The sequence below is a fragment of the Phymastichus coffea genome, unplaced genomic scaffold (assembly GCF_024137745.1).
Source record: "Phymastichus coffea isolate CEN01 unplaced genomic scaffold, Cenicafe_Pcof_1.1 PCOF00032, whole genome shotgun sequence".
In the NCBI taxonomy this organism is placed as follows: Eukaryota; Metazoa; Arthropoda; class Insecta; order Hymenoptera; family Eulophidae; genus Phymastichus; species Phymastichus coffea.
Window position 1 is genome coordinate 3,106,023 of NW_026706843.1, and position 18,779 is coordinate 3,124,801.

The window sequence follows — 18,779 nt, forward strand, 5'->3', positions numbered from 1 at the left end:
TTAACAGTGAGCAAACGCGTCACCCATTTTGCTAATATTTTTTTCATCCCTAATTGTTCATACAAAATTGAGATGATTGTACCCTTTGATACCCCTGTGGCCTCAACTAATTCTCGAAATTTTAATCTTCTATCACTCAACACCATATCGTGGATTTTGTTGACCATTTCAGGCGTACGCACTTCTACGGGGCGTCCTGAACGAGATTCATCTTTTCTTGTTATACGGCCGCGTTTAAATTCATTTACCCAGTTATAAACAGTCTTAAACATAGGGGTAGACTTGCCATGAACGGCGTTCAACTCAACTGTGATTTCTTTTGGTGTAAGACCTTTCAAATGATACTGTTTTATTGCCGCTCGAAACTCTGTTTTTTTCAAATAAACTACTAACTTTTTGTTCAACCAACGCTTACAAAAAAACGACATAATGAATCGAGTTGAAACTTTGTACGATATCTAGTTAGTAGTATTGCTTTCTAAAAACATCATAATTTCAGCGTTACGAGCGCCATCTCTTGGATTTTGTAAAGACATATTGATCACCCCTCGTAAGTGCTCCAAAATACTGGAAATGTTGACAGTGGCATACGGTGATTATACTTTATTTCAAAAAAAGTTTAGAAGTGGTATAAGCTCTTTCAAGATGGCCGAGAAGACACCGACGACGAACCTCGCTCTGGACGCCCCAGCACTCAATAACTGATGAAAGTATTGAAGAAGTGAAACATATGGTGTTAAAAAATCGTCGAATTACTATTAGAGAAGTGACTGAAGACGTCGGCATCTCTGTTGGCTAGTGCGATGTGCAATTTTTTCCGAAGTTTTGGGCATAAAACGTGTAGCAGTAAAATTTGTTCCGAATCTGCTTAATTTTGAACAAAAGGACCGTCGAAGGAGCATCGCTCAAGAGCTGTTAAGCGACGTCAATAATGATCATAATATGTTCAAAAGAGTCATAACTGGTGACGAATCATGGGTTTAAGGTTATGACGTCGAAACTAAACCACAACCGTCCCAATGGAAGGTTCCAGAAAAGCCAAGACCGAAAAAAGCACGTCAAGTTCGATCAAAAGTCAAGGTTTTGCTCACTATTTTCTTTGATTATCGTGGCGTAGTACATTAAGAGTTCTTACCACTTGGTCGTACAGTCAATAAAGAGTATTTTACTTTGAAGTTATGTGCCGGTTGCGAGAAACAATACGAAAAAACCGTTCGAAATTGTGGGAAAACAATTCATGGATTTTGAATTATGATAATGCACCTGCTCACTCATAATTTCTTGTGTCGAAATTTTTCGCCAAAAACAAAACCACAATATTTTCTCAGGTACGATATTCACCGAATATGATCCTCTGCGACTTTTTCCTGTTACCAAAACTCAAGAAACCCATGAAAGGACGGAGGTTTAGAACAATTGAGGAGATAAAGAAAAAATCGCTGGAAGAACTCAAGGCTATACCAGAAAGTGCTTACCAGAAGTACTTCGAGGATTGGAAATAACGTTGGTACAAGAGTATTATATCTGAGGGGGGATACTTTGAAGGAAATGACATAAATATCGATGAATAAATAAATATTTTTTCATAAAAATAAATATTCACCTTACTTTTTGAATATATCTCGTACTTTTACCCACCCTGAGGCGAAATTCACCAAACTTTAAAGTTTTATATCTCAGTGAAAAAGAATCATAGAAAAAAAATTAACGCCATTTTAAAGGTAATAGCAAAAGCTTTGTATTGTTTGTACTAGAATTAAGTTTTTTATGCTTAAAAAATGAACGTAAAAAATTTCATTTTTTTTGCCCATGTACGAGGTCTGTCCGGAAAGTATCGGGCCTACCTTTATATTTTCGTGCTAGCGTTATTCTTTATCATCTGGTGGGTAGCATCCTTCAAAGTAATCCCCACTTGATTAAATAACATGATTCCATCAATGTTCCCACTTTCCAAAACAGTCCTGGAACTCACTTTTAGGAATAGCCTTAAGTACACTCGTAGCATTGTTTTCAACCGTTGTTTTGATCAACCGATCATCGAATCGGTGTCCTTTGAGTGGTTTTTTTAGTTTTGGAAACAGCCAAAAGTCACAAGGGGCTATATCGGGACTGTATGGAGGTTGTCGAAGCAATGCGATATTGTGTTTGCTCAAAAACTGCTGCGCAAGATTGGATGAATGCGCTGGCGTATTATCGTGATGGAGAAACCAGTTACCACTTTCTCAAAAGTGCGCCCATTTTCTCCTTACTTCATCACGCAAACGTTTCAAAATTTGAATGTAGTATTCTTTCTTGATTGTCTGACCTGTTGGTCCATATTCGTGATATACAACACCATCACAATCGAAAAAAACGAACAACATTGACTTAACATTGCTCCGACTTTGACGTGCTTTTTTTGGTCTTGGCGATTCAGAATGCTTCCACTGTGAAGATTGTTGTTTTGTTTCAGGATCATAACCATAAACCCATGATTCATCACCTGTAATAACTTTTCTAAGCGCATTATCATCATTATTGACGATTTCCAGATTGTCCAGAGCGATTTCTAAGCGAATGTTCTTCTGCTCTGCTGTGAGCAATTTTGGAATGAATTTCGTACACACGCGTTTCATTCTTAAATTTTCGGTTGAAATTTCTGAAATGATAGTTTTTGGTATCCCAAGGTCTTCTTCTAGTTCTCGCATAGTCATACGTTGATCTTGTTCGATTGCAAGTCGCACCCGCTCAATATTATCTGCGGTTTTTGTCGTCGAAGGTCGGCCGGAACGAGAATCACTATCGACAGAAGTGCGACCATCCTTGAACCGTTTATACCACTCTTTTATTCGTGTTTTGCTCATACACTCGCTTCCGAAGGCTTTTTGCATCATTTCAATAGTTTCCGAACTCGTTTTTCCGAGTTGAAAGCAAAATTTGATGCAAATTCGTTGATCTTGTTTTTCAGTCATTTTTGACAATATCAAAATCCGACGAACGCGAAAAAGGCATTGTAAACAAAGACACGCTGCGCATGAACTACACCTACGGCAGATGTCAGTAAGTAACTAATAGATTCGTGAGGCTTTACTGTTGACGTTTCTGTCCGGTAGAGTTCGCTCGAACACTATGGTGGGAAGATATAAACGTAGGCCCGATACTTTCCGGACAGATCTCGTACAAATTTATTTATTTGCTACGCAAATCAGTGGGTCATTAAAAATCCAAGCAAAATTAAAAGTTGGAATGTCCCTCTTTAAATTAAGAGGGACAGAACTTATTTCTGAATTTTTTTATACAGAGATATAGTTTTTTTTATAAAAACAATCGTTTTTTTTCATCAGCGAATATCTCGGTTACTATGCATTAAATAAAAAATCTTTGAAGACAAAAAATGTTTCTTTTTGGTAATGAATACAAAAATAGTGTGAAAACTAAGATCTGGAACAATTTTTTTTCATGTTTTCACGCTAGCTATTTTTTATTTTTCATATTCTTAATTTTTTTATATTTAATTATGATCAAAAGATTCAAACAAATTTCCAATAATAAATTTTTAGTTAAGTTTACTAATAAAGAAATGAATAAATAAATAAATAAAAATAATAAGTAATTTTCAGACACTTTTATAAAGTAATACATACTGTGACGGTAAACGTCCTATTACGCTAGCAGCCCAACCATGCGGCTGCCTGCGAGGGCAGCACCTACCGGTTGGGGAAAATGTAATGAGGGAATTCGGCATGAGACGGGACGGAACGCGCGCGAATATAAATGAACCAGTGGAGGATCAGCAATCCGAGTGTCTGGCTGCAGTGAACGATAAAAGGAAGTTTTCCGAGTTTCGACGAGTACTGAGACGAGTTGACGGATTCATCGAGAGGAGCTGCGCCTTGGTCCGACGAGAGCGATTGTGTGTGAACGTGCGCGAGTGGAGGGTTTCACCATCGAGGGCGAAACGGAAAAGCGCGAGTCACCTCGCCCGCAGACAAACAATTTCCGAGACTAGCGTGCGCTGTGCGGGTGCTTTCTATCTCTATTGTTGACTGTGCGACCGTTGATAAGGTAAGCTGGCCAGCTTAGTATCGCGATTTCTTGTAAGATTGATAATATCTAACCTCTCGTACTCAGTAAGAAGCGTGCATATATTAACTCGACGAACAAAGAGCCGCCAACGCTCCGACACTGCATGTTATTGACGCGCGCGCGCTTTGTAAACATAAACACGTGGGTCGAGTATATTGTAGAGAAAAGGGAAAATAAACGATCTTGCATGTGATACTGATTGTAATTTTGATGTTATTATTTCTCGCCGGTAGAAGTTTGATTGACTGACTCCCTCTCCCCCCTGCTCGCTGGTTGACGAGTTTGAACATTTCAACAATCCCGCGCTCTTCGATGCGACGGCGCGCATAAATAAAAAGACGGAGCACCCACCCTGTTACAATACTTATTATTTGTTATCATATTATTATTATGTAAATATAGTCGAACTTTTTTTGTAATAAAATAAAATTATACACAAATAATATTAATTAATTAATATACAAAAATATACGTAATTTTACACTTACCAACGGAAAGAAAGAAAAGACTTCAAAGTTATATTAAAAAATATTCACCGATCAATTGATATAAATCAATTAAAAACAGCCATAGAAGAACATGGACATAAGCTATTAAGTATTCATAATATAAGCCATCGCATCACATTGCTGCTTTTCACAGGTGAAATTGAACGTGATTATAAAAGTCGGGAAATTTATAAAGAAACCAAATATTAAAAATCAAATTCGGTAAGGAAATTCGAGCCACCGAACCTTAAAAGAGAAATTCCTCAATGTTAAAAATGCCAAGAATACGAGCTTACAAAAACTATTGTTGCAAAAGTGCTGTATGTGTGAAATGTGCTGAACAACGCCAAACTAAAGAATGTCGAATCAAACAAAAAATAAGACATAATATGTGCAAATTAAAGAAGGAAATCACACTGTAAATTATAAACACAATTTATGACTACAATAAATAAATGTTCGAAGTACCGTTAATTGAACCTAATAGTAGAAACGAAAAAATAGAGAAGAGTGATATCGTATGTGTTTCCGAGACTGAAATGCCGGTATATAACTCAGATTTTCCGCACTCAATTCAAAGCAAAAATAAACAAAATGCTGATTTTACTCGTCACTTAAGTTCGCAAAACGAAAAACTCAATTGATCATTTTCCTTTCCACTCGCTCTTAACATCGTAGATTTGACAAGAAAGCGTCTCGCCATGTTGGGGAAACGCTCTGTGTTCCATAGTTTCGAAAAAGAAATATTTGTGGTAGTATTTCCTAATTAATTATAGGAATTTATCAACAACAAATCAAAAAATTGATTATAATCGATGTAAGTTAAAAATAATTATTATTTATCTTACCTGTGGTCCGCCAATTATAAATAGACCGCAAGGATTGACGTGGAAGATGGTTTTTTCATCGAGATATCGTGCTGGAATGACATCTTTTATAACTTTTTCCATTATGACTTTACGCAATTCTTCAAGAGCAACTTTTTCACTATGTTGTAAGGAAACAACAACAGTATGAACCCGGATAGGCACACAAGCTCCATGTTCCATAATATATTCGCAGGTAACCTAGAGTTAAATACAAAACCATTTACATTTTTATAGTACTATTATGTACTATCGGAGAATTACGTCAATTTAGAACAACTCATAAAAATAAATTTAAACGCATAATAATAATTTAAATTATTTTATTATATTCATTTTATATTAGTATAATAAAGTAAAATTATTTAATATTTGTTAGAAAATTTAGGCGATACCGATCAACTCATGAATTACCGGTCGAGCTGCGCGCGCAGCCAAGAGAGAGAGAGCGAGGGTTGGGGCAGGTAGAGAATTGTTCAAGCACCGCGGTGACTACCGAGTGTGGAAAAGAGATGAGAGAAGAAAAGAAACATGAGACGAACGGTCAAGGAAATAGAATCAAGAGAGTAATCACCAGCGTCATAAATATCAAGTAAGCTGGCCAGCATATAATTGTAAGAGTGTGCGTCCAAAATTCCGAGGCAAAAAATGTATCGCGTTATTCTCGTTATTAGTTCGCTTTAGTTGCGGCATTATCTCTCTCTCTACGATGATTTGAAATTTGTAGCGTGTAGTCTCCTAGTTCATTGGTTCCCTTTTTTTCGTACCTGACATTTCCACTTCATCGAATAAATCATATAGGTTACCAGCAACCGCATGTATTCATCATTGTTTTATCCCCGCACAACCTCACTCTCTGTCAACTTGTAACCTGTACACCAAACAAGTGCCCGCTAATTTGCGAGTTCGCGCACCCTTTCAGTGAACTACGAGAATAACCCAATAATCCAATAACGTAAGATGTTTTATACGTACTTGCATTTAAATAGGGATCGCAAAGGAGCTAGCGGCAGTGCGCATGCAAGAACGGCGCGCGATAGACAATATTGCGCCCTGGAGAGCAAATATTTCCATATTTACTGGGTATGCACGCTAATAAAAAATCTATTTCCTTACCAAATTAATCGGTATATGGATATATTCACCATGACAAATGAATATAGACACTTATAGAATGCCTGGTCTTATAGGATACTTTTTAAATAGGTAACGAACCTATTTTTTAGTAGTGTAAGCCAACCACCAGTCGGTTTGTCAAATGTTCTATGAGAGTTGTCTCAAAAGTTTCTAGGTTGATGAAGATAAAAATCATTATGTAAATAATGATTGATATTGTGACGGTAAACGTCTTGTTAGCGCTACCGTCTCAATCACGCGGCTACCTGCGAGGGCAGAACCTACTGGTTGGGAAAACAGAAAAAGGAAACTCGGTATGAGACGGGACGGAACACGCGCGAATATGAAAGAACCAGTCGAGGACTAGCAATCCGAGCATCCAGCTGCAGTTAATAACAATTGGAGTTTTCCCGAGTTTTCCGAGTGCTGAAGCGAGCCAGCTAAATTATCCAGACGTCAATCGATAGTTGTACTTTCGTCGCTGCTGTTACGAGTGTGTCGGAGTGTGTTGGGGGTGCAAAGTTTCGCCATCGAGAGCGAAACCGAGAGTGCGAGTCACCTCATTCAAAAAGACTGATATCCCGGAGGCGGACATACGAACTTGATTCTCCCCCCTTCTAATAGGGCGACCGATAATAAGGTAAGCTGGCCAGCTTAGTATCGTGACTTTTTATATGACTGCGCGGAACTAATTGCTGATCCCTCATACTCTGTAAGAATCGGTAGCGTGCATGTGCTAACTCTGCGAACAAAGAGCTGCGAACGCTCCGGCGCTGCATGTTATTGTCGCGCGCGGGCGAAGTATTTTGTAAAGCATAGGAAAATAAACTAACTCGCATGTAATTCAAACGATAATTTTACTGTTATCATTTCTTGCTAGTAGTAAGTTGCTTGACTGACTCCCGTCCCTCCCCTCCTGCTCACCGATTAACGAATTTGAATATTTTGATATCACCGCGCGCATCTCGGTACAATTGCGCGTCGAACGAATTATCGGAATAAAAAACGGAGCATTCTTCCGGTTACAATATATTAGCAGTAAATCTAACTGTAAAGAAAGCCATGTGGAATTTCAAGTTGATCGGTGTATTAGAAAAATGTTTAAAATAAAAATTGATAAACATTTTTTTATTCGATTTAATCATACGAGGTCTATTCAAAAAGTTTGAATTTCCACGGGCTACGTAACTATGATTTTTAATTTTTTTGTAGTATTATGTTGGTACTCATGTCCCTTACTTATGATGACAAGGTCGGCCATTTTGAATGTTTAGTTAATTTTTGACAGCTGTTTTGCTTGGATGTGTTTTGACTCGTCTTCGATTTTTGCCTATTCTGATAAATGGATCAAAGAACCTGTATCAAATTTTGTGTAAAAAACAAAATATACGCGGACGAATGTTGACTGTGGCATATGATGAAGCTACCTTGGACCGAAGCAACGTTTATCTGTGGTACAAAATGTTCTCAGAGGGCCAAGAAGATGTGAAAGACGAACAACGTGCCGGACGCCCGAGCAAAAAGAAAATAGTATTGGCCAATCGTCTAATCACCATTAGAGAAGTTTCTCAGGATATAAACATATCGATTAGCTTATGTCATTCGATTTTAACCAATGATTTGGGCATGAGTCGGGTCGTCGCTAAATTCGTACCAAAACTGCTCAATTTCGACCAAAAACAGCATCGCGTTAACATTGCTCAGGAGATATTAGACTCGGTCCGTGACGACCCAAATGTGCTCCAGAGGGTCATAACTGGTGATGAATCATTGGTTTATGGTTATGATGTGGAAACTAAAGTTTAATCATCCCAATGGAAGCTGCCGTATGAGCCAAGACCGAAAAAAGCGCACCAAGTTCGGTCGAACGTGAAGGTTTTGTTCATAGTTTTCTTCGATTACAGGGGCGTGGTGTATCATAAGTTCTTACCACAGGGTAGTACTGTCAATAAGGAATATTACCTGCAAGTTATACGCAATTTGTGCGAAGCAATCCGCCAGAAACATCCGGATTTGTGGAAGAACAAAAACTGGCTTTTGCACCATGATAACGCCCGTGCTCATACATCGTTGCTTGTACGCGAATATTTGGCCAAAAACAACACAGTAATGGTGCTGCAACCACCGCATTGCCTATACCTGGCCCCCAGTGACTTTTTCTTGTACCCAAAACTGAAGAGGCCTATGAAAAGACGACGCTACGCCACGATTGAAGAGATAAAGATGGCATCGAAGAAGGAGCTGAACAAAATTACAAAAAATGATATTTTTAAGTGTTTCGAGAATTGGAAAAAAACGTTGGTACAAGTGCCTTATATCCGAGGGGGATTACTTTGAAGAAGATAAAATAAATATTCATGAATAAATAAATAATTTTTGAAGACATACAAAATTCGCGATACTTTTTAAACAAACCTAGTTTTTTTACAATGCTATAAAAAGTTTCATAATTAAATGATGAACCTCAAATTCAGCGTAACTTTTTCAATGTAACTCAATTTATCGCTACTTTTGCAACTTATTTGTATTTTTTCTCCATTTAAAATTTTAAATCACATGTTAAATATTTTTCTTTCTTAATTTGAATCGTTCAAAGTCTGTTAACAAAATTTACGAAAATTAAATTTTTCTAAATACTACATTATTTCTTAATATCCTAGTAATACGTATGTATGTAAAAAATGTATGCTTAGTATAATTGAATTTTAGCGCTCTATCATAAAAATCTAGTCGGTAAGTCAGGCCACTAATTAGACGACTAAAACAATTCACTCACAGGTGGCGTCAGAAAGACAAGTGTAAGCTAATTTAATAGCTATAATTTAATTAAGAAACAACAGTGGGAATAACAACATTGAATTTTGTTTCTTTGTTATTTCAGAAAAACAATTCACATGGTGAAAATGATATAACTGATTTAGTGGAATAATATCACGTCGAGCCATCGATGTTCAGGCACACTTTTGATAATAACTTTCGTAAAAGTACTTAGTTTTTATTAAATGCATAAGTCATATTAGAACTAAATATACTTTATCTTATCAAAGTTTTATGATTTTCTAAAGAAACATTCTAAGTTATTTAAAATAGAAAATGACGAAATATCGTTCCATATATATTTTTTCATAACGAGATAATTTTTCGATCTCGATTTAGATAAACAACATAGAAAACTTCTTTACAAAATCATAAAATTTTGATTAAGTAAACATTATTTCATTCGGATGCGATTGATGCATTGAAAGAAATAGATAACAGTGCTTTTTCTAAAATTATTAACAACAATGTGCTTAAACATCGATGCCTTAGCGCGATGTCATTCCACTAAATCACTTATATCACTTGTTTATTATTTATTACTAATTTCAAAACTTTCGAGATCATAATTTTTCATAAACAATCAGAAATACTTATTGATTTAACTCGACGCTTAAAGAAGTATTCCCAAATTTTTTAGGTTTAATTCGTATGTAGGTTTCAACATGCGAGAGAGTTGAAATGATGAAATACTTTTTTCGTAGTGCGGAGCCCTTTTTGAAAACCACAGAACCAGAGAACATCCTTAAATATAGAATTACAAAAAAATTTCTTTTTTGTTTATTTCATAGCTGGGTTATCTTAAAGACAACATTTATGATAAGGTGAAAATTTAGTCTCAAAATCTAACAGTAATAAATTTGTAACAGAAAAATGATCTAGGATCATCCGCACAAATTATTTAAAGAGGTTATTTCGGGAGATGCGAATTTTCCCACGATCAAACAGTGTACCGGTCTTTTACACTAATTATGTGTAAATATAACGTTAGACTGCTGATCAGTGACAGATCGAAAATACAGTGTCACTCTTAATCTAAAGCCATCATCTGAGCATGACTTTATCCGGTGACGTCACTTTACCGCAAATACAAAGAAATGACGCGAACGCACAGTGCACGTAGATAAGGTTACATGTAATCCTGTTCGGTAAACTATTTTTCAAAATCTTTTGAACATGACCAACGGTCATAGCCAACATGGAAGCCGGTAAAGCTGTATAGTCATACAGGCGTTCATTTAGTACTCGAACATGCAATAAAGATGGAGAAAAAATACACGATATAGACCCTCTGCCTCTGCCCGCTGCTGACCATTAGTTCCTACTAATCAAAATGGCCGCGCCTGCTGTCAATGAGAATTCTTGCTGGTACACACGCATGTATTAGTACCAAGCTATGAAACTGGCTAGGGGTGATCCAGTAACCAAAAAACAATACACACACACGCTCCGTACACCGAATGTGCCTCCTCAGATGCGACGTTTTCCCAGCAAGACCACGTACCGAAACAATAAGTAAGTTAATGTAAAGATTTTTCTGAAAATGAAAAAAATTAAATATCAAGCTTTTATTAAATATTTATGTAAATCAAAAAGGAATTGAACAATATATACAAAGTTTCCCTCCTGTCAGTTACGACCATGAAATTTTAGTCAATTGTAGGGCCAAAGGCTATTTCCTTCCAGAGTTAGGGTAGAATAACACATTTCATGAAACCTATAGATAAAAAGACGTACGCAAATACCCAGAGACAAAACACAAATCAAAATAACGATGAACCCTGAAATCTCTAGAGTGGAAGTAAAGAGCTTCTGTAAGACTAAGGATGGACTGCTATTGTAATATTTATGTAGCGAATCAATAGGATGATAACATTTCCAAGCAAATTGAACAATCTTTGGGACATGACTTCCAGGATATAGCTGGATATCTTGAACTTGAACTTTATGATATGATAGACGCGTTGGTACGTATGGGAAACGAGAAATGATAACGACCAAAATGCACACATTTTCTGACTTAATAGGCACGAACAATATAAAATACTGTGTGAAGTGAAAGACAATATCGCTCCGATGCTGCTTCGAAAAGGCCGCATCAAAATCGAGTAGGCTAATTGGTACATTAGACCAAAATTAACATTGACCAGGTGATTTAAGTAATTCGGATGGATATGTTAGATGGTCATATGTATACTGGGATGGAAACTCATAACGTCTATTGGACATGCAGTTTTGCCGATGATATCGGCAAAGACTGCAATAGTACAATTGTAATATTTTTCGTATGCACCGAGGCGCATCGTAAAGAGGTCAAACTCAAACTAGATTCTGGCGAGTCTAAAATTTTTAGAGATTCGCTGGAGAAGTACAGGAAAAACACGAAGACATTCGATAGGGGTACTACAGCGCAACCTACACAGATATGAGGTAGTACAACTGCTACTGCTTCAAATTGTGGAGGAAGGAAATGCAGATTTACTAATTACACAGGCCGACCACATAAAATACCCTGAAACGTGATAGCGTATTTCCGAAAGTATCCATTGCGTTGAATCCGAATCTGGGTCCAGAATTGATACATTACCTAAGATTATCAAGATATCATCACCTAAAAGTGCAAAAATCACGATTATTTGCTTATTCAGGGTTATGTGACACTGTTAATAAATTTTTTTTTTAAATCTAGTAAAACTATCAAAAAGCAGGACTATTGTTCTTTAAATACCATTTTTAGGATTAGAGATTTCTTTTTCATCGAGATATCATTGATTAATGTTGAATATTTTAAAATTTTCATAACATCATTAAAATCGTAGGTTACAGGGGTCGGGGGTTCAGGTAATTGGGGTTCAGAGGTCTAGGGTTATATGGTCACAGGTTACAGGGGTTAGAGGTTGGCTTATGACAATTTGAATATGAAGGTTAAAGTACTTAACTTAAATCAATTACTTCTCAATAAAAAAAGATAACGCTAATCTGAAAAATGGGTTAAATAAGCAAAAGCGCTACTTTGTCATGATCCTGATTTTTAGAAAAAAAAATTTATTCAAGGTGTTACATAACCTCGAACATAGTATAATATAATCATTTGCTCACTTTTAAGTTAGAGAACCTTAGGTGATGGATCAATTCTAAAGCCAGATGCTGGTTCAGCACTTCGAAAACTTACCGATATATACTCCCGCATTTATAGATTTTCTTGGATGTCAATCTGTGTATTAATGAATAGTACCGCACATGACAGTTGTAACATAGTTTTTGAATATCTCATTTACGTCGGCTATGTCGATTTCAGGAGTCAGCGCTAGGAGTATCCTTGATTTCGGGTTGGAGACAATTACGTCTGGGTTATGGTGGAAGCTGTCGTGTATGTCAGTGTCTAATTAACTCCAAACTACGCGACTGAGAAAGTAAAGAATATGGTGAAAGGACTTGAGAACGCGTTGAGGGATCTACCGGCTGACTTCATTGTTGCGGGCAACCTTAACTCTAGAGCGATAGAAGAGTGAGGAATGATATCGACAAATGACAGACGAAAACTACTATTGGAGATGGCCACAAGTCTAGAATTAGTAGTAGCTAACCTTGGACCCACACTGACAAAGGACTAGGGGTTAGCTATTTAATACCATATTTAACTATGGTAACGAACACTTTTTCCATAGATTAGGGAATGGTACGAGGGTGAGTCAATAAGTCCTTAGAAAAACATAGAAAAACAATTTTGTTTTGTAGATTTTTTTTATTTTTCAACATAATTTCCTCGTTCGAGATAAATCGTTGTCCGGCAAGCCACTTTTTTAAGTTTGGGCATAAGAAAGTCACTAGGGGTCAAATCTGGTGAATACGGTGTATAGCTTACTAATTCGAACTTCAATTTCATAATTATAGCCATTGAAACTAAGCAAGTATGCACTTGTTAATTATCTGGATGAGACATAATTTTTTTGATGTTCAAGTGAAAACGTTTTTCCTTTATTTTCTCGCTTAACCGGTCCAACAACGACGCATAATATTCTCCGGTGATTGTTTGTCCTTTTTCTAAATAGTCGACGAAGATAATTGCACGTGCATCCCAAAAAACAGTAGCCATAACCTTGCCGGCCGATTTCACTGTCTTGACCTTCTTTGGAGTTTGTAGACCTTTCACAATCCACTGTTTTGACTGATCCTTCGTCTCAGGAGTGTAGTGGTGTATTCACGTTTCGTCTACAGTTATAAATCGACGCAGAAAGTCATCCGGATTACGGTGCATGCGCGCCATGAGGGCCTCAGCGGCCACCACCCGACTGCGTTTGTTCTGGACTGAGAATCTTGCCTGAATTTTTCTCATGTCCAATTTATCATGCAAAATCGAAATGATTGTACCTTTTGAAACCCCTGTGGCCTGAACTATTTCGTGCAATTTTATTCTTCGGTCACTCAACACCATGTCATGGATATTCTTGATCATTTCCGGAGTGCTCACGTCTACAGGATAGCCTGAACGATGTTTATCTGCAGTCGATGTACGGGCACATTTAAATTCATTTACCCAATTGTAAATAGTTTCAAATACAGGATCAGAGACACCATGAACTGCATCTAACTCAGTTTTGATTTCTATCGGTGTAAGGCCTATTAAATAGAAATGTTTTATCACCCGTCGGTGGAAAAAACTCACTTTTTTCCATTATTAACAAGGAACAAAAGTTGTTCACTGTGATCAACGATAAAAAGGGAACTACTCGATGGATCTAGCTGAAACTTTAGCAGTACTATAATGAATAGTGACGCTTGCTGGTACAATAGAAATTGAGATGCTTTGAACGCCATCTCTTGTATTTTCTAAGGACTTATTGATCCACCTTCGTAGATGATCAACGTGTATATAGCCAGTGATGAAATGACAGATTGAACAGAAATGGTACGTGCGAGAACCATATGACTACCTTGATGGAACATGAAAAGACGAGACTGGAAGCGGAGTTTTTTTTTTTAAATCTTCAGGCATCAATGCCTTGTGAGGATCATAGATCGGACAAGCAGGTGACGTACTGGTGGACAGATGAAATCGGCCTGTGTAAAAAGAATAATTCATATGTCGACGGAAGATTTACCGTGTACGCAAACGGGGTGAACTCGATGCTGATGCCCTCTCGGCGACAAATACATAGAAAAAAAAATTTTTTCTATGTATGTGTCGACTTTTCCTATGTATGATAAATACGACAAAGAACTGTAAAAAGTGATATTAAAGAAAGTTATGTGTCAAGTTTCATCAGGATGCCTGGGGTTTAATTAGTTATCCAGAGATTAGAAGCCTTTCACCCACCGAAACTTAAAGATAAGACGAGAATGAAGAAGATTGTCAATGGTTTTTTCGTAATCACCTAGGTGACATAAGAGGAAAAATACTATCTTGATCAAGCTATTCCGGAGTTTTTCGAAGGAGCTTTTAAGAGCTGGCTACTTCTCCGTTGTGATTTAGGAAGGCACCTAGACTAGACGGTATTCTGGGGGAAATACTTCGGTGGCTATTCTCAGGCCGGGGATTCTCTCAGACATATACAAGGCAGTTTTGAGAATAGGATCTTTCGACGGACGATGGAAGACTCCACGTTAAGTTACTTCTGCATAAAAGTAAGGGAGAACCAAAGTTATCGTTTTTCTATAGACCATTACGGATAGATTAAACACGGTGGACAAAGTATTCAAACTTATGCTAAGTCAACGAATGACAAACACTATAACAGCCATTGGGAGTTTGCTGATAATGAGCATGGTTTCGGTAAAGGTAAGTTGATAACAGGAGCAATAGAAGAGGTCGTTGATGCGGTTTTAAGTACGCAAAATATTTGCCATGGAGCTAGACCTTTAGTACTGTTGGCATCGTTTGACGTGAGAAATGCCATTAGTTCGGTCAGATGGAGGACATTTGAGAAACTTTACACACCTTCCGATTTTCTTCTTACTTGACAAGGGTGACAACAAATTATCAGAGAGATATACATCTGACGTTAAAAGTTATTAAAAGTTATTTTAATAAATTAAATTAAATATTATTTAAAACAAAACTTATCGAATTGGAATCAACTTCGAACTGGTCTAGATCGTGTACGCGATGTCTGAATCTAAAGAATATGGGATGTCAAAGTCAATTTGATCAGTTACACATTTTTAAATTACGCCTGAAGTGCAAAATTTGTTAAGAAACATTCATGAATTTCTTTCTGAGAAACGAAATACATTACCAAAAGATTTCTTCAACGAAAAATTGCTCCAATTTGGCCAAAGAATATTTAAAAATTTTATCGAGCAGTTATAATCAACTTTTGATTTTGCAAATTGTCAATTTTTGGTGAATTGCAAAAATCTTTCGAATTGTACGAAAAAAATTTAGGTACACTTCTTGATCTATTTTGAACACTTTTTGTACTTAGTAATTTTTTGTAAAGTACTTTGTTTCCAAGAAAAAAATTTCAAAATGTTATAATTGGGCAATTAAAAAGTGATTATAGAGTATTCTGTCATCGGAAACAAAGCGCTTTATGAAAAAACCACTAAGAACAAAAAGTGTTTATAATCGGACAAGGAGTACATCTAAATTATTTTTCGTAATGATTCAAAGGATTTCTGCAATTTATCAACAATTGACAATTTGTAAAATCAAAAAAGTTGATCGTAACTTCTAAAAAAAAAAAAAAAAATTTAGATGTATTCTTTAGCAAATTTTTCTCTAAAGAAATTTTTGATAAAATGCTTCGTCTCCGAGAAATAAATTCATGAATGTTTGTCTTATTGGCCAAATTAACTTCGATGCCCTATATCCTTTAGATTCAAACATCACATCCACGATCTAGATTGGTTCGAAGTTAATTTCAAGCCGGTAACTCTTTGAAAGCTCGATTATAAAATAATTAACTTCGATAATAGTGATGTTTTTGTTTTAAATAACATTTTCGAGCACGAAAATTAAATTCTTGTGATTTGAATCGTATCATAAGAAAGAAGTACATTTCAAGCAATAAGAATATACCTATTGCGTTTTTTTTGTCTCGAAATTCAATAGCTGTAAGCAATTAAAGAGAGGTGTACTAAATATAAGTCATAAATCACAGTTCAAACAATCACGCGAAAGATTATATTACGAAACTGAAGAATATTATGGATACACAGACACTTACGGTAATATACTACGATTTCTTTTATAGTATTATCAAACAAGGAATAGTTGTTTGGGGTGGAGTTCATACAAATAACCTAACCCTCATAAAAGCCTCATAAACCTTCATAACCTCAGTCAAAGAATACAAAACAAAATGTTAAAAATCATACACAATAATCTATTTCCAAATATAGAAAATATTTTTACAATCAAGCAACTGTTCCAACCCGAAGCAATAATATACCATTACGATAACCTAAATAAAATCTACATGGTGACCCGTTTTAAAGGAACCACCCCGAAATCTTCTATGGTTGGCATTCTACAAAAAAATTATTCAAACAAAAGTTGTTTGGGACAATGAGGGACAACTTTCCCAGAAATTGAATTTGACCTTGAGATTTATTTTCAAAGTCATTTGAAGGTTAAAGTCATTTTTTTAATAGGAACCTATAATTTTGATCCCGGATACGGAAAGAAGAGCGAGAAATTCTACCTTTAGATGAGGTATTATGTGTGGGGTGTGGTTACCCCCCCCTCGCGCGTAAGGTCATGTAGGGGCCAAATTTATTATTTTCTTCATCTATGCACAGGGATGATTGGGCAAGTGTAAGATTAATTTAAAAAACCCAAAGACTCAAATAAACCAATAACCCAATAAACCAACCCCAATAACACCAATAACCAAATAACCAAGTAATTTTTTTTAATAAGAACCCCCATTTTTTATCGTGGATTCGGAAAGAGCGGAAAATTCTATGTTCAGGTAAGGTATTACGTGTGGGGTTGCGGTCAACCCCCCCTCTTATCCCACCGGGACAAGGGTGAGGATAATAATAATAATAATAATAATAATAATATTAACGATAATAATAATGATAATAATAACCCAATACCCAAGATAAATAAAAGTTCGATTATCAAGGTCGTTTTTTATTTAATCATTACGTGTGTTCGTGCCACATTTAGTAACGTGAACCGATATAACCAATGCATGAAAAGAGGGAGTGTCCAGTCTATCTAGACAAGGTGAGAATGCTGAGCCGATCAAAACAAGACGTTGGCTACCCAGCCAACGAAGGCGAGGTATTTTTTACCTAGCCAATTAAGGCAAGGTGGGAATGCCTAGCCAATGAAGAGAAGACGATAACTACAGGTAGAGTTATGTTCAAGGTTGTAACACAACCATTTACGAGAGTCGTTTGAAAAGTCCGTGCAAAAATAAAAACTGCTTGATTTTTTTTAATAAATCTTTTTTATTTTTCAACATAGTCTCCCTTGCAAATAATAGGATTTGTCCAAGTCTATAAAATAGGTATTCGTTTCTGAAATTACCTCCTCGTATGAATAAAATCTTTTCCCCGCCAGTCATTTTTTCATATTAGGAAACAAATAGTAGTCCGACGGAGCTAATTGTAAGTCTGGAGAATAGGGGGGATGTGAAAAGAGTTGGAACCCTATCTCCATCAGTTTTGCGGCCACAACTGCTGAGTCGTGAGCTGGCGCATTGTCGTGGTGGAAGAGGACTTTTTTGTGAGCCAATCGTGGACGTTTCTCTAGCAACTCGGTTTTCAAACGATCCAATAACGATGAATATTTGCCTGTAATGGTTTTACCCTTTTCCAGATAGTCGATGAAGATTATTCCTTGCGAATCCCAAAAGACAGTCACCATAACCTTCCCGGCCGAAGGAATTGTCTTCGCCTTTTTCAGAGCAGATTTCCCCTTGGTAATCCATTGTTTAGACTGTTCTTTGTTCTCAGGAGTGTAGTGATGTATCCATGTTTCATCTACAGTGATGAAGCGACGCTTAAAGTCTTGCGGATTTTGCTGGAACAGCTGCAAACCATTCTTGCAACACTTCACACGATCTCGTTTTTGGTCAATCGTGAGCAATCGCGGCACCCATCTAGCGGATAACTTTTTCAGGTCCAAATGTTGGTGCAAAATATTATGTACCCGTTCGCTTGAGATGCCTACAGTACTAGCAATCTCACACACCTTCACTCTTCGGTCAGCCATCACCATATCATGGATTTTATCAATGATTTCTGAAGTGGTAACCTCAACAGGACGTCCAGAACGTTTAGCGTCTTTTGTGCTCATATGGCCACTCCGAAAATTTTGAAACCACTTATAAACCATTCTAATCTAAGGTGCACAATCGCCATAATATTCATCGAGCTTCTGTTTAATCTTCTGAGGCGTTTTGGCTTTGAAAAAGTAATGTTTAATCAATACACGAAATTCTTTTTCGTCCATTTTTTTACAACCACT

General features: G+C 36.6%; 1 protein-coding gene across 3 annotated transcripts in view; it reads right to left on the reverse strand.

Moving 5' to 3' along the window:
- Positions 1-18,779, reverse strand: part of LOC131663265 (S-adenosylmethionine synthase) — a 332,589-nt gene that overhangs the window by 103,783 nt on the left and 210,027 nt on the right. For all 3 annotated transcript variants that reach the window (XM_058933567.1, XM_058933566.1, XM_058933568.1), the window contains exon 6: positions 5,402-5,620. In XM_058933567.1, the coding sequence (XP_058789550.1) occupies positions 5,402-5,620 (219 nt within the window). The remainder of the gene's footprint in view (positions 1-5,401; positions 5,621-18,779) is intronic.